The sequence below is a fragment of the Salvelinus alpinus genome, chromosome 18 (assembly GCF_045679555.1).
Source record: "Salvelinus alpinus chromosome 18, SLU_Salpinus.1, whole genome shotgun sequence".
Lineage (NCBI taxonomy): Eukaryota > Metazoa > Chordata > Actinopteri > Salmoniformes > Salmonidae > Salvelinus > Salvelinus alpinus.
The window spans coordinates 10,065,256-10,082,625 of NC_092103.1; the positions used below are offsets into that span (position 1 = coordinate 10,065,256).

Here is a 17,370-nt window from a genome sequence, read left to right on the forward strand (position 1 = left end):
GGGAATAAATGAAGTTGAATTGAACTGAATTTCAATTGAATTGTGGTGGTGACCCTTTATGCAGGTGATCGAGTGTATCACCCAGGGGCGCGTGCTGCAGCGGCCGCGTTCCTGTCCAAAGGAGGTGTACGACCTGATGCTGGGATGCTGGCAGAGAGAATCCTACATGAGACTGAACATCAAGGAGATCCACAGCCTGCTCCAGAGTCTGGCCAAGGCCTCGCCTGTCTACCTGGATATACTGGGCTGAGTGAGTCTGGGCAGGTGTATGGGTGGGGGTGAGGGGGAGTTGCGTGTGTGTGTGTGTGTGTGTGTGTGTGTGTGTGTGTGTGTGTGTGTGTGTGTGTGTGTGTGTGTGTGTGTGTGTGTGTGTGTGTGTGTGTGTGTGTGTGTGTGTGCGTGCGTGCGTGCATGTGTGAGCCAATGTGTTTGCGTGTGTGCCCGACTGTGCTGACTGTGCTTCTGCCTCCTCATCACATAGAGAAAAGCCTTAAATTTGATTGACATTTCCTTTCCTTCTCCATTTGAAGATACTCTTAGGACCAGTTTCTCAAACCCAGATGAAATAATCCAGGAGTAGGCCCAATTCTGATTTAGTTCATCAAGAGCTAAAAATGATTTAATCTATTAACTTTTGAATTACATACTGCTGGACTGTGACGTGAACTTTTTAAAGGAAGTTTAACCATAGTCCAACAATAATTGAGGCCATGTCCATGAAACCAAATGATCGGTAATCTTGATTAAATTGTAATCTGGGTCTGCGAAACAAATCATTAACTGTATTATTGTACTCTTCTTGTACACTGTAATTGCTGGGGATGAACAAAGGGAAAATGACTGTGTCCAAATGATCATGGACAATGTATGGACACGTGCCAACATGGATAGAGCTTTTCCTTGTTCCTCCTAACATGAGGAACATCTCATGTGGAACGACATATAAAGTCGAAGTAATATTATTATTTTTTAAACCCATTGCAATGAAGTAAGGCTTACCGCTTATATAAGTGTCATGGACTATTTTTATGATGTGAGAACTTTCTTATTGATGTCAGGTGCTTTTGACTCTGTTGTTTTCATGTTACCACTTTACATTTTGATTGGTGACTGAATTCTGTCATCATGGCCAACCAGTCCAGAGCTGTGGAGTTGATTTATTATGGTACTTGAAGGGTACCTCTTAGGACTTATAATGACTTCATATCACATTAATAACCCATATATACCACAGTATGAAAGAAAACATCCATTCGTGAAATGCTTATGTACAGCTCATATATGGTTATTCATGTGTTATAAAGTCTATGTAGGTAGCCTCAGTCTAGAGAGAACAAGAGCCATCCATCCACACAACACAACACCGTTAAACCCCGTTAAGAGTGTTACTATACAACACCGTTAAGAGTGTTACTATACAACACCGTTAAGAGTGTTACTATACAACACCGTTAAGAGTGTTACTATACAACACCGTTAAGAGTGTTACTATACAACACTGTTAAGAGTGTTACTATACAACACCGTTAAGAGTGTTACTATACAACACCGTTAAGAGTGTTACTATACAACACTGTTAAGAGTGTTACTATACAACACCGTTAAGAGTGTTACTATACAACACCGTTAAGAGTGTTACTATACAACACCGTTAAACCCCTGAGTGTGTGCATATACATATGTGCATATTACAAAAACACTTTTAAATGTTATAAAAATAAGGATTTACCTTTTAAAACATATGGGCATTCTCTATGCCATATTTATAATTCATTTTTCAGAATTATTTTCTTTTTTTAAATGAATATTTCAGGTTGTGGTTCATTATCAGTGGTATTTTCTATCTGATTCTATTTTGCTAGATACTGACATTGTCCATTTCCATGTAGAAGGTCTTGGTGTTTTTGAATGTGGTTAGTATGCACTACACATGTCACAATCTTGACTGGATAACTAAAGCACAGTGAATAAGGACCGTCCCAGCATTAAGTTGGAACAGGGAGGAATTTGAGTTGCCTCAACAAGTAGTAAGAAAGTTGACCATACTGTAGCATAGAATAACATTGTCATTTTGTTTTGTCATTTGTGAAGAGCACATTCACCAGCAATGGCTTAGAGAGAGCATCATTTTATCCTCTACTGTATAAATCTATTGGAGGCCCAGAAATCTACTACACTGTTTGTTTAGCATTTTCGAAGGCAGCTTCATAAATGCTGTCGATGTTGTTGAGGTCGACGTTGATAAGATGGTTCAGTATATTGAAGCTAATAGGAAATGATGGATTTAGCCTTTAAGGATATTTGATTTGTTTCAGCTGTATTTGTGGGGAATCAACATTGACACTGCTTTAGTTTTCACCCTAGAGTTAGAAAAGATCACTGGTAAAATGCACCTATTCAGCGATTTATGCACTTAAATTACTAATTGACTTGTTTACATTTGGAACCAGGGTGTGAAATTCTGATCTTATATTTATTGATATACAGTACCAGTAAAAAGTTGACACACCTACTCATTCAAGGGTTTTTCTTTATTTTCTACATTGTAGAAAAATTGTGAAGACAAACTATGAAATAACACAAATGGAATCATGTAGTAACCAAACAAGTGTTAAACAAATCAAAATATATTTTAGATTCTTCGAAGTAGCCACCCGTTGCCTTGATGACAGCTTTGCAAACTCTTGGCATTGTCTCAAACAGCTTCACCTGGAATACTTTTCCAACAGTTTTGAAGGAGTTCCCACATATGCTGAGCACTCGTTTGATGCTTTTCCTTCACTCTGCGGTCCAACTCATCCCAAACCATCTCAATTTGGTTGAGGTCGGGTGATTGTGGAGGCCAAGTCATCTGATGCAGCACTCCAGCACACTCCTTCTTGATCAAATAGCCCTTACACAGCCTGGAGGTGTGTTGGGTCATTGTCCTGTTGAAAAACAAATGATAGTCCCACTAAGTGCAAACCAGATGGGATGGCGTATCGCTGCAGAATGCTGTGGTAGCCATGCTGGTTAAGTGTGCCTTGAATTCTAAATAAATCACTGACAGTGTCACCAGCAAAGCACCCCCACATCATCACACCTCCTCCATGCTTCACAGTGGGAAGCACACATGCAAAGATCATCTGTTCACCTACTATGTGTCTCACAAAGGCCTGATTCACGCAGTCTCCTCTGAACAGTTGATGTGTCTGTTACTGGAACTCTGTGAAGCATTTATTTTGGTTGCAATTTCTGAGCCTGGTAACTCTAATGAACATCCTCTGCAGCAGAGGTAACTCTGGGTTTTCCTTTCCTGTGGCGGTCCTCATGAGAGCCAGTTTCATCATAGCGCTTGATGGTTTTTGTGACTGCACTTGAAGAAACATTAAAAGTTCTTTGAAATGTTCCTCATTGACTGACCTTCATGTCTTAAAGTAATGATGGACTGTTGTTTCTCTTTGCTTATTTGAGCTGTTCTTGCCATAATATGGACTTGGTATTTTACCAAATAGGGCTATCTTCTGTATACCTCCCCGACTTGGTCAGAACACAACTGATTGGCTCAAACGCATTAAGAAGGAAAGATATTCCACAAATTAACTTTTAACAAGACACACCTGTTAATTGAAATGCATTCCAGGTTACCTCATGAAGCTGTTTGAGAGAATGCCAAGACTGCAAAGCTGTCATCAAGTAAAGGGTGGATACTTTAAAGAATCTCAAATATAAAAATTGATTTTGATTTTGTTTAACAGTTTTGGTTACCACATGATTCCATATGTTTTGATGTCTTCACTATTATTTAAAAAATAAAGAAAACCCCTGGAATGAGTAGGTGTGTCAACTTTTTCATATCATATAGGCTATTGCAATGATTAGGATCAGTTGTGAGTCTCTGAAGTCTAGGGACAGTTGTAAGATTATATTTAGTAGGATTCCCCATGTGGTTGTTAGCCATCCTGAACAGCTTCTATCAGGGATGTGACGACTTGATAACTGGCAGAGTTGAATCAGATTATTTGATAGGGAAGAGGACCTAGGACAGTGCCTTCAGAAAGTATTCATACCCTTTGACTTATTCCATAGTTTGTTGTTACAGTCTGAATTCAAAATTGATCAAATCTTTTTTCCCTCACCCATCTACACACAATAGCCCATAATGACAAAGTGAAAACATGTTTTTTGAAATTCTTGCAAATTTATTGAAAATGATATTCACACCGCTGAGTCAAATCACCTTTGGCAGCGATTACAGCTGTGAGTCTTTCTAGGTACGTGTTTATTTTATTTTATTTTTTAGCTTTGCACACCTGGATTGTACAATATTTGCCCATTTTATTATTTTCAAAATTCTTCAAGCGCTGTCATATTGGTTGTTGATCGATGCTAGACAACCATTTTCAGGTCTTCCATATATTTTCAAGTAGAATGAATGGCCACTCAGGAACATTCACTGTCTTCTCCAGTGTAGATTTGGCCTTGTGTTTTAGGTTATTGTCCTGCTGAACGGTGAATTAATCTCCCAGTGTCTGGTGGAAAGCAGACTGAACCAGGTTTTCCACTAGGATTTTGCCTGTGCTTAGCTCCATTCCATTTCTTTTTTATCCTGGAAAAGTGGTACTCAGTAATGTGTTGTATTGGATTTGCCTCAAACATAAGACTTTGTATTCAGGACAAAAAGTTAATTGTTTTGCTATTTTTTTTGCTGTATTACTTTAGTGCCTTGTTGCAAACAGGACGCATGTTTTGTAATATTTTTATTCTGTACAGGCTTCCTTTTCACTCTGTCAATTAGGTTAGTATTGTGGAGTAACTACAATGTTGTTGGTCCATCCTCAGTTTTCTCTTATCACAGCCACTCTGTAACTGTTTTAATGTCACCATTGGTCTCATGATGAAATCCCTGAGTGGTTTCCTTCCTCTCTGGCAACTGAGTTAGGAAGGAAGCCTGCATCTTTGTAGTGACTGGGTGTATTGATACACTATCCAAAGTGTAATTAATAACTTCACCATGGATATTCAATGTCTGCTTTTTTTTCTTTCTTTTTTTACACATCTACCAACAGCTGCCTTTTGCGAGGCTTGTAAAAATGTCAAACAATTTCGCTCTGACATTATGGGGTATTGTGTGTAGGCCGGGTACAAAACATTTAAATATAATCAATTATCAATTCAGGCTGTAACACAACAAAATGTGGAAAAAATCAAGGGGTGTGAATACTTTCTGATGGCACTGTACATAGTATTATACAACGGGTGTGTCTAATCCTGAATGCTGATTGGTTAAAACCGCGTTCCAGCCGGTGTCTATTCAACAAGTTGCCACCGGCTAAATCTATGAAGTCAAACTGCCTATTTTACCCTGTTCCATTTGACTGCGAAATCCACTGTCTCAACAGCCCAGCCTGGTAATTTATAAACTTGATCTCCACTATAAAAAGTATCTAGACGTTATCTCACATTTCTTTTAGACTAACATTGCGTTTTTCAACAGCGGATATTTGTATAAACCTTGCTGTCTGTCTCTCCAACATTTGCAAATTCTTTTCAATATTCAAATTCGATCTGCTGTCGCATAGTAATGAACGAGTCAGAACAAGACAGACAGGCAGACAGCGTTTCTCAGCCAGTCGAAATCAATAATCAGCTGGCATAATTTGTGTGTGTGTATATATATATAGATATATACAAAATGTATATTGAAAAAAGGTAAAACGAAACGCAGCTAATTTGCAGTCTTTCCAGCTTCAGTTTGAAGTGATTGTGTTACTGTAGCTGTGTTGTTGGCTATCTCCTTTGGACAACAGTGTCCTGACGAGTGTGCACATGTTCTATGCCAGGTGAAATCGCACATCATTAGCTCATTGTTATAGATGTATCTAAAAAAAAATGTAATTAGAAAACAGTTTATGCAAATGCAGCTACTTTGCTGTTATTCTGGCTGGACTTTTTTGACATGACTGTAAGATAGCCGTAGTTGACTAGCTAGCAAGCAAGGGATAAGAACGTTATAAGCCAGTATGGCAATGGAACATTTAGAACGAACGACTGGGTCGCATATATAGATACAGAACATAAAGACTGAATGACTGGGTCGCGTCTCTAGCAACCCTAGATTTGTGTCGAAGGATGAAATGGTATGAATAAATTAATCAAAATAACGTTTTGAATGAAAATATGTCAATCATTATTTGAATATGTTGGTAACCCGTTGTATAAAATAGATAATTCCCTTGAAGCCCGTGTTTGGAGGATAAATACGTAGCACCCATGCCAATATATCCTCTAAACACCGGCGTCACAGGCATTATCACTTAAATATACCAGGTCGGTGTCGGGACCATTTAGTGGTGGTGGTGGGGGACTGCTGTTGGGTGTCAAAATGAATCTCTCCAGTTACACAGTTCCAAACGCCTTTGAAAATTTGTATTGAGTAAATCTATTTAATGGTTTCTTTTCCTTTTGATAAGAGATAAAAATGTGATTAATTGAAGGTTATTTGTTTTTGTAAAAATCTGGGGGGGGTCCCCAGAAATTCTTGCGGGAAAAAATGGTGTCTGCAAGAAAAAGTATGATTAGCAAAACAACGTCAACCACCATATCTCCCCTGCTTTTGACTGAATCTTCATGGTGATCATGCATTCCCTCCAAGGAAGAATGATGAGTCCATATGGAAAAGGACCATTAATGTCACAGTGCTCTGCTCAATGTGTCTGTCTCTTTGTAAGGTACAATCAGATTGTTTCTGCAGTGATATCAATGTACAATCTTTCCATTTTCTCTTTAGTGGAGTCACTTTTACTCATAAACGTGATCTCGACACTACTGTTAATCAGTAATACTACGTAAGCCCCCAGTTCCTATAACCTTTGGCTGTTGATATGGAGATAATTCAGTGCAGTAATGTTTGCTGAGACAACAGATCATGTTAAGTGCACTTCAGAAATGCACACCCCAAACTCATATGCTTTGAGCCACAGTCAGTTCAAGTGTTGTATTATCACTATTACATTCTTTATTGAACACAACAGAAATCTGCCCCCAGCTATGTTGGACTGTCTGCAACATACCGCTGAAAAATCCTAACATATTTGTTCGGGGATAATGGTCTGTCAATGGTTGGTTCTTTCTTGACCAGTTCCAGCATTTACAGTGCATTCAGAAAGTATTCAGACACCTTGACTTTTTCCACATTCTGTTACGTTACAGTCTTATTGTATAATGGATTCAATTGCCCCCCCCCCCCCCCTCATCAATTGACACACAATACCCCAAAATAGCAAAGCAAAATTAGTGTCTATGTATATATTTTTTGCAAATGTATAAAATACAGAAATTTTACATTAGTATTCAGACCCTTTACTCAGTACTTTTTCGAAGCACCTTTGGCAGTGTATTTGGGGGTTTTCCCATTCTTCTCTGCAGATCCTCTCAAGCTCTGTCAGGCTGGATGGGTAGCATCGCTGCACAGCACAGCATTTTTCGGGTCTCTCCAGAGATGTTCAATCGGGTTCAAGTCCGGGCACTGGCTGGGCCACTCAACGACATTCAGAGACTTGTCACGAAGCCACTCTTGCATTGTCTTGGCTGTGTGCTTAGGGTCGTTGTCCTGTTGGAACGTGAACTTCCGCCCCAGTCTGAGGTCCTGAGCGCTATGGAGCAGGTTTTCATCAAGGATCTCTCTGTACTTTGCTCTGTTCATCTTTCCCTCAATCCTGACTAGTCTACCTGTCCCTGCCATTGAAAAACATCCCCACAGCATGATGCTGTCAGCACCATGCTTCACCATAGGGATGGAATTGGCCAGGTGATGAGCGGTGCCTGGTTTCCTCCAGACGTGATGCTTGGCATTCAGGCCAAAGAGATCAATCTTGGTTTCATCAGACCAGAGAATCTTGTTTCTCATGGTCTGAGAGTCCTTTAGGTGCCTTTTAGCAAACTCCAAGCAGGCTGTTACAGTTGAAGTCAGAAGTTTACATACACCTTAGCCAAATACATTTAAACTCAGTTTTTCACAATTCCTGACATTTAATTCCAGTAAAAAATCCCTGTCTTAGGTCAGTTAGGATCACTACTTTATTTTAAGAATATGAAATGTCAGAATAATAGTAGAGTGATTTTATTTCAGCTTTTATTTCTTTCATCACATTCCCAGTGGGTCAGAAGTTGACATACACTCAATTAGTATTTGGTAGCATTGCCTTTCAATTGTTTAACTTGGGTCAAACGTTTCGGGTAGCCTTCAACAAGCTTCCCACAATAAGTTGGGTGAATTTTGGACAGAGCTGGTGTAACTGAGTCAGGTCTGTAGGCCTCCTTGCTCGCACACGCTTTTTCAGTTCTGCCCACAAATTCTATATAGGACTGAGGTCAGGGCTTTGTGATGGCCACTCCAATACCTTGACTTTGTTTTCCTTAAGCCATTTTGCCACAACTTTGGAAGTATGCTTGGGGTCATTGTCCATTTGGAAGACCCATTTGCGACCAAGCTTTAACTTCCTGACTGATGTCTTGAGATGTTGCTTCAATATATCCACATAATTTTCCTCCCTCATGATGCCATCTATTTTGTGCAGTGCACCAGGCCCTCCTGCAGCAAAGCACCCCCACAACATGATGCTGCCACCCCAATGCTTCACGGTTGGGATAGTGTTCTTCGGCTTGCAAGCGACATCCTTTTTCCTCCAAACATAACTATGGTCATTATGGCCAAACAGTTCTATTTTTGTTTCATCAGACCAGAGGACATTTCTCCAAAAAGTACGATCTTTGTCCCCATGTGCAGTTGCAAACCGTAGTCTGGCTTTTTTATGGCTGTTTTGGAGCAGTGGCTTCTTCCTTGCTGAGCGGCCTTTCAGGTTTGGTCGATATAGAACTCGTTTTACTGTGGATATAGATACTTTTGTACCTGTTTCCTTCAGCATCTTCATAAGGTCCTTTGCTGTTGTTCTGGGATTGATTTGCACTTTTCGCACCAAAGTACGCACATCTCTAGGAGACAGAACGCGTCTCCTTCCTGAGCAGTATGATGGCTGCATGGTACCATGGTGTTTATACTTGCGTACTATTGTTTGCACAGATGAAAGTGGTACCTTCAGGCGTTTGGAAATTGCTCCCAAGGATGAACCAGACTTGTGGAGGTCTACCATTTTTGGCTGTTTTAAAAAAATGTTTTCCCATGATGTCAAGCAAAGAGGTACTGAGTTTGAAGGTAGGCCTTGAAATACATCCACATGTACACCTCCAATTGACTCAAATAATGTAAATTAGCCAATCAGAAGCTTCTAAAGCCATGACATCATTTTCTGGAATTTTCCAAGCTGTTTAAAGGCACAGTCAACTTAGTGTATGTAAACTTCTGACCCACTGGAATTGTGATAAAGTGAATTATAAGTGAAATAATCTGTCTGTAAACAATTGTTGGAAAAATTACTTGTATCATGCACAAAGTAGATGTCCTAAACGACTTGCCAAAACTATAATTGTTAACAAGAAATGTGTGGAGTGGTTGAAAAACGAGTTTTAATGACTTCAACCTAAGTGTATGTAAACTTCCGACTTCAACTGTATGTGCCTTTTACTGAGTGGCTTTCGTCTGGTCACTCTACCATAAAGACCTGATTGGTGGAGTGTGGCCGAGATGGTTGTCCTTCTGAAAGGTTCTCCCATCCCACAGAGGAACTCTGGAGCGCCGTCAGAGTGACCATCGGGATATTTGTCACCTCCTGACCAAGGCCCTTCTCCCCCGATTGCCCAGTTTGGCCGTGTGGCCAGCTCTAGGAAGAGCCTGGGTGGTTCTAAACATATTCCATTTAAGAATGGAGGCCACTGTGTTCTTGGGGACCTTCAATGCTGCAGACATTTTTTGGCACCCTTCCCCAGATCTGTGCCTCAACACAATCCTGTCTCGGAGCTCTATAGACAATTCCTTCGACCTCATGGCTTGTTTTTTGCTCTGACATGCACTGTCAACTGTGGGACTACATATAGACAGATGTGTGCCTATTGAAATCATATCTAATCAATTGAATTTACCACAAGTGAACTCCAATCAAGTTGTAGAACCAAGGATAATCAATGCAAACAGGATGCACCTGAGCTCAATTTTGAGTATCACAGCAAAGGCTCTGAATACTTACGTAAATAAGGTATTTCTTTTATTTAAAAACAAAACAAAAATTGCAAACATTTCTAAAAACCTGTTTTTGCTTTGTGTGTACATTGAGGATTTTTAAAATGTATTTAATCTATTAGAATAAGGCTGTAACGTAACAAAATGTGGAAAAGTGAAGCGGTCTGAACATTTTCGGAATGCAAAGTAGTCCGTTCTGTATTATAGTCATGTGTGTCTGCTTTGATTACTCTCGCCTATAATCTGCAATCCATTCTGTACAGTTCTGATATTTGTCTAAATGAATAGTATGGTCTATAGTATATTCTGTTATAAACAGGTACCATATCAAAAACGTGTGACATTAAAGAAATATGTGTTATGGGCCATTGGCAATATGTAAATACACATTTATTTGTGAAAAAAAACAACTGTATTTGTGCTTGTTCATAATTTCATATAATAATACTTATTATTGTATGTTTTTTACTTTGGAACTGGAGAGATTTCATTAAACTGTATTTTCTGAGTCCTATGTCCCTGCTCTGCTTTCCTATCGGATGGAAGAACCATATAGGTTATGACTGAGTGATGCTGTCTGTCAGAAGGCCATAGACTCTTGGTCACCTGGAACGTCAAAGGACCCAAAATCCAGTAACCAGGTGACCCAATGGGGACGGAGACCATATTTTCAACATCCAACCACTCATCTCTATCTCTGACTGTAGCTTATTTTTGGTGTTCTTTCAGATGAATAACTGTGACTTTGCATCATGAATAGTATATTATTTTGAATGTAATTTAGAAAGGATGGGACCTTTTTGAATGTAATCTATTTTGGGATGGGAGGAGTGTCAATGATTTATTTTGTAAATATGAAAAAGCATAATAGATTTTTTTCATCCCTGTGCAGATAACATTTTACCTGCTGTCTGAATGATGTCGCGTGAGAGTCCGAGTGTATGCGTGCATTTGTGTGTGTGTGTATACGTGTGTGTGATACCCCTGAGCTGCGGTGTGTATGTGTGTTTTTTCTCCCGACAGATTCAATCCCACTGCTTAAGTATTAGTCGATTCTATCAATCAATTCTATGCTTTGTGCATCATAAGAGTAGCTTCTCTGCAGTTAATGGAAATGCTCCTTGTAATACTGTGCATTTAATAAAGGTGGTATGTCTTACAATAAGTTGTCTCCTTTCAGAATGTCACTTTGAGTTATGCTTTACAATACCAATCTCATACGTTATGTTCTGTACATCTTATTCATAGAACCCTAAACTGATTGAATTACATCTGAGATTTGGGCCTCCTTGAGCAGCTGTTCAATTGTTAGCTAATCATATAACGGCTACAGGTATATGCCGATTTTTAATATCAAATCAATTTACATGATTTATTGCATGTAGGCTACCGACCTGCAGCAGAATTCAATACCGCGCTTCCAATCTCTCCTAGAATTGCTGTCAGAGGTCATTTGTCATTGTACCCCAGTAGCCACGAGATAATGGACTCATCTGATCCATGTACCTTATAACTCGCAATGATTTACTGCTCCAGTGCCGCCATCAGGGTTGCGTTAATTCAGGCACGCCATACCAAAACGTTTTGCAACAGAAAACGAGTATTCCTTAAAAGTTCAGATATTCAGTCCATTTTATTAGGTTTGGTACCTAATGAACATAACCCAGCTTTCTGTTCTGCATCTGATAGGCAGAGTATCTGAACACTGTGTTGGGATGTCCATCTCTGTAAAATGTTGATTGATACTGTCACGGCCGTTGAAGGAGGAGGACCAAGGTGCAGCGTGGTGAGTGTACATTTGATTTATTTTCAAAAATGACGCCAACAAAACAACAAACGAGAAAACAAACCGTGAAGCTCAAAGGCTATGTGCCCTAAACAAAGTCAACTTCCCACAAAGAACATTACATTTACATTTACATTTAAGTCATTTAGCAGACGGTGGGGAAAAAAGCTACCTAAGTATGGTTCCCAATCAGAGACAATGATAGACAGCTGTCCCTGATTGAGAACCATACCCGGCCAAAACATAGAAATAGAAAATCATAGAAACACAAAACATAGAATGCCCACCCCAACTCACGGCCTGACCAAACCAAAATAGAGACATAAAAAGGATCTCTAAGGTCAGGGTGTGACAGATACTTGACATGTAAACCCGCCATTGCTTCTGGTGGCTATTTTATAGAACCAACCCTTGCAGTGTCGTGAAAGGCATCCCGAAGGGCAATTTAGGGATCTAAAAATAAACACACAGTTAAGTGTCAATGGCAGCTGGCCTGTAGCAAAGACCCTGATACACAGACAAACCAATACCAGTAATGCTTGCTGAGAAGGATGAAGTGGTCCCTAGGCCAAGGCCCCTATCCACAAGGCATCTCAGAACAGGTTCTCGGGGAATCCTGTTAACCTGTTTTAAGACAAAAGAATCCCAGCTCAGAGTAGGTTTTATAATGATCTTCAGGCAAACTCTGAGCTAGGAATAAAATCAACTCATACAAGTTTGTCAGCTGGTAATCACGACAGTTTGCAGTACCGCAAAGGAATGATGGTGACGACGCCATGACGCTTATTTACAGTGTTGCAAATGATGGGGAATAACCAATCACGATGAGGCATTGCCATTCACCAGCTGTGAACTCTAGTCTATAGCACGCTTCAGACAACCACTGTGAAAGTGAAGAGGTCTTCACGGATCAACCTGGACCCGATCCGTGACCCGAGTGGGTCCCAATCCAGAATTCTAAATCATGTCATGGGTCAGATCTTATATGATTTTCACAGGTCTCAGGTATGTGTCATTTTAACTGACTTATCCGGAAGGACCCATACAGTTCCGAACGAAACTGCTGCAGGAGAGAAAAATAAAGAGAAATTGTACAATTTACTGTATGCTGCTGCTCTTTCTTTTCGAGAGTGGCGTGTGGCACGTGTAGCTTGTTGTTGGGGAATAATAAGGCTATATCTAATCAATGGAAGATGGAATTAAAATGACGTAATTAAAAGGTAAAGGAGAAGGATAGGTTACAATGACCAAGAGCCAACAGGTATGCTGCTACTTAATATTCTGATGTGATTTATTTGTAACGGTGTAGGGCAAGAAAGCGCATCCAGCCTCAATTAGCCTAGCTAGCTAGCTAAACTAGCTTCTCCAGGTTTGATACAGTCAAGACAGGTACGCCGTAGTCATATTGCATGATAAATAACCTAGCTATGGCAGCTGTCGGGGGCCATGCAAGATGGCGACGAGGGCAGCAGCATCCATGTGAACTGTGGGACAGTTATCGAGTACCACATTGATTTTCATTGATTTATTGAACCGCAAACTTATCTCCATTACGAAAGGAATTTAACAATATGTCTTTTGAAGCAAAATCAAGAAGATCTGCCTGTTTAGTTGAGACCCAAAAAGGAACTTTCTCTGTGCACCTGTTGGCTAGCCAGCCAGGTTCACTAGCTAGATAGCTAAGTTACTGCCTTTAGCTAACTTTTTTTTAGAGCAATTGTTTAGCTGTCTGGCGAGTGACGGTACTGCAAAGGCCATGACTATGTTTACACAAGAATCTCCATGATAAACATAGAGGAGCTTTAATGAGATAATTTGCCCCCAAGGACAACAATCAAGATTCAAGGCTACCTCGTTTATTTGTGACCAGTTGTTGGTATCAGGCACTTGATGGTTTTTGAACCCTAATGGGAGAGACTTCACTTGGAGCAATGCTAACAGAACTTTTCGTTTGCAGTTTCAGAAATATCACACCATTGAGCACCTTTATCTGATCATAAGATTATAGCCCTTAGTCTTGTTGGTTCTAAAGAAAAGAGTAACAATATTTGTGGTTACTGGAAATTGAATAATAATTTATTACTAAATTAATTATTCATTGACACTATTAAACCAGCTGCTAAGGAGATTCTTTGGGAAAAAGCAAATGGGTTATGTACAAAGATACACATTTTTAAGTTTAAAGTCAGAGAATTGGCAATAAAGCATAGTAAGACACTCTTGACGCCTATCCCAAATGGGAACTACAAATGTGGCTCATGCGCAGAGTGCAAAAACATCTTTCTTCAGACACCCACATACAGGTTGAAAAATCCCTGTTAGGGGTATCATCTCATGTAAGACCAAGGGAGTAATCTATCTCATCACCTGTTCATGTGGAAAAGCCTACAAAGGGAGGCTTACTGGTTATCCTATCTAAAAACATTGACCCCTAGTGGTCTGAATATTGACTTTGATCTCAGGCCCTTCTTATGAACAAATCTTTATTTTATGAACAAGTCTTATAAATTGATATATTCTTTCTACAGCTTATTAGCGTACACCAAATATGTTCCCCCTGTTGATGATGCTCATTATACATTAAGGTTGAACCAAAAGATTACAGGTAACAAATATGAAATACAAAATAATTATGTGAAATTGAATTTTGATAGAATTAAGCATAGCAAAACATTTTACTCATTTTACTTTACTCAGAAGATAAAATAATGGAAAATCTGAATGATCTGCTTATAACAGCTAATCTTACAGTAGAAGAAGACATAACACTTAATACATCTGCTGTAAATGCATGTTGACATGGCTAAATGTGCCTTTATAAGTTCAAGAGCCAATGGAAGGTGAAAATACTACTAGTTACTTTTTTGCCTTAGAAAAAAGGAATCAGAAATGTAACTGTTCTGTTCAGCTCTTAAGATAAATGACAATCTTAACACTAATCCTGTAGAAATATCAGAGCAATGGAACTTATTTTTATGGTAATTTTGAAGAATTCAAATTTCGATCTCGAGGATTGTGATAGGTTTATTGAAAAGGTAAAGGGCTTTATTCCAACAATTTCAGAACAATTCAAATCGGACTGTGAGGAAGATATCTTGAGTTGTGAGGTCTCGCACAACTGAAGAAAAATATTCAGATTTTTTGTTTTCCTTGAAACTTTATCGGAAATGTTTAAATAATGTATGGATAGAAAGAAAATGCCTACCACAATGAAAATTATTATTACCAATTTTTCTCCACAATTTTGTGATATCCAATTGTTACAGTCTTGTCCCATAGCTGCAACTCCCGTACAGACTCGGGAGAGGCCAAGGTTGAGAGCCATGCATCCCCCGAAACACACACTGCTTCTTGACACATTGCTCGCTTAACCCGGAAGCCAGCCGCACCAATGTGCCAGAGGAAACACCGTACAACTGGCGACTGTGTCAGCGTGCATGCACCCGGCCCGCCACTGGAGTCGCTAGAGCACGATGGGCAAGGACATCCCGGACGGCCAAAACCTCCCCTAACCCAGACGACGCTGGGCCAATTGTGCGTTGCGTCATGGGTCTCCCGGGCCCGGCCGGCTGCGACACAGCCCGGGATTGAACCCAAATCTGTAGTGACGCCTCAAGCACTGAGGTACCTTAGACAGCTGCACCACTCGGGAGGCGCAGCGATCTAAGGCAGTACTGAGAGGTATGCGTCAAAGGTGTCCCCTTTCTCCAATTATTTTTTTGATTTTGGTGGAACTATTATCTTTGACTGTCCTGAATAGTTCAGACATTCAAGGGTTATCAACATAAAACAGCGAAATAAGAATAACTCTACTGGCTGATGACTAAGCATTGTTTCTTGGAGATACAGTACTTATCAAAATGAGCAGGCGGTGCAGTTGATCAATTAAACTTAATTTGTCAAAGTCTGACATTTTATTTTTACAGTGCATTCGGAAAGTATTCAAACCTCTTCACTTTTTCCATATTTTGTTATTTTACAGCCTTATTCTAAAATTGATTAAAAAAAACGTTTTCCTCATCAATCTACACACAATACCCCATAAAGACCAAAACAATCTTGTATACAGTATATACAAAAATAAGTGGACACCCCTTCAAATTAGTGGATTCGACTATTTCAGCCACACACATTGCTGACAGGTGTATAAAATCTAGCACACAGCCATGCAATCTCCATAGTCAAACATTGGCAGTAGTATGGCCCGTACTGAAGAGCTCAGTGATTTCAACATGGTACCGTCATAGGATGCCACCTTTCCAACAAGTCAGTTCGTCAAATTTCTGCCCTGCTAGAAATGCCCGGGGCAACTGTAAGTGCTGTTATTGTGAAGTGGAAACGTCTAGGAGCAACAACGGCTCAGCCGCGAAGTGGTAGTCCACACAAGCTCACAGAACGGGACCTGACATGACAAATTCCCAGTGCACAAAGCGAGGTCCATTCAGAAATGGTTTGTCGAGATAGGAGTGGAAGAACTTGACTGGCCTGCACAGAGCCCTGATCTCAAACCCATGGATCAACTTTGGTGATGAATTGGAACGCCGACTGCGAGAGCCAGGCCTAATCGCCCAACATCAGTGCCCGACCTCCCTAATGCTCTTGTGGCTGAATGGAAGCAAGTCCCCGCAGCAATGTTCCAACATCTAGTAGAAAGCCTTCCTAGAAGAGTGGAGGCTGTTAAAGAAGCAAAGGGGGACCAACTCCAAATTCATTCTCATGATTTTAGAATGAGATGTTCGATGAGCAAGTGTCCACATACTTTTGGCCATTTAGTGTACTTTGTATATAAAGTATATGTTAGGATCAAAATAAATATGATAGGCGCAAAGGACAGGTAAAAAGTTGAGGAAAACCCGCCATGAAAACCTAACCTAGTGATAGTTTTATTTTTCAGTGAAACAATTACACAAATTCTAATGCCAAAGACACACCAGTGGTGTTGAGTGTTCCTGAATGGTTTAGTAGTCTCAATCCTGACCACATTTTTGATATTGCTAATACATTTTTGAAATTTATAATTACATTTTTAATGTCGATAAATCCTTTTTTGATTGAAAAAAAACTATTATTTACATTAATAATTACATTTATATATGTTAAAACAGCTTTCCATAGTTGGCATGTATAACTTTTTTTTTAACCAAATCTGATGGTTGTTTAAAAGCAGAATTTTTACAATATTACTTTTATATCAACAGACTCGTCACTCTTGTTGAATAACTCTTAATTGCTTTTGCAGAGTAGGCATCACGTCTCTTGGCTACAATATTCCATACAATGTTGCATACAACGTTTGAAAGGTCTAGCTGTCATTTTCATCAACACAATTAAAGTTAACAAAAGCCCTAGATGCCTTCAATTGGCCAAATTTAGGAATGCGCTCCAAATGGATAACTTGAAATAACATGTAGGTAGTTAAATAATCGCAAGAAAAACAAGTTTATTTATTAGCCTAGTGGCTTTAAGTATT

At 39.6% G+C, this 17,370-nt stretch overlaps 1 protein-coding gene across 1 annotated transcript in view; it reads left to right on the top strand.

Annotated features, from left to right (window-relative positions):
- The window catches only part of LOC139543734 (BDNF/NT-3 growth factors receptor-like), a 32,159-nt gene extending 20,880 nt beyond the window's left edge, over positions 1–11,279 (top strand). Inside the window, exon 18 of the mRNA XM_071350098.1 lies at positions 65–11,279. Within this exon, the coding sequence (XP_071206199.1) occupies positions 65–250 (186 nt within the window). The 3' untranslated portion in view covers positions 251–11,279. The remainder of the gene's footprint in view (positions 1–64) is intronic.
- The last annotated feature ends 6,091 nt before the right edge of the window (positions 11,280–17,370 follow it).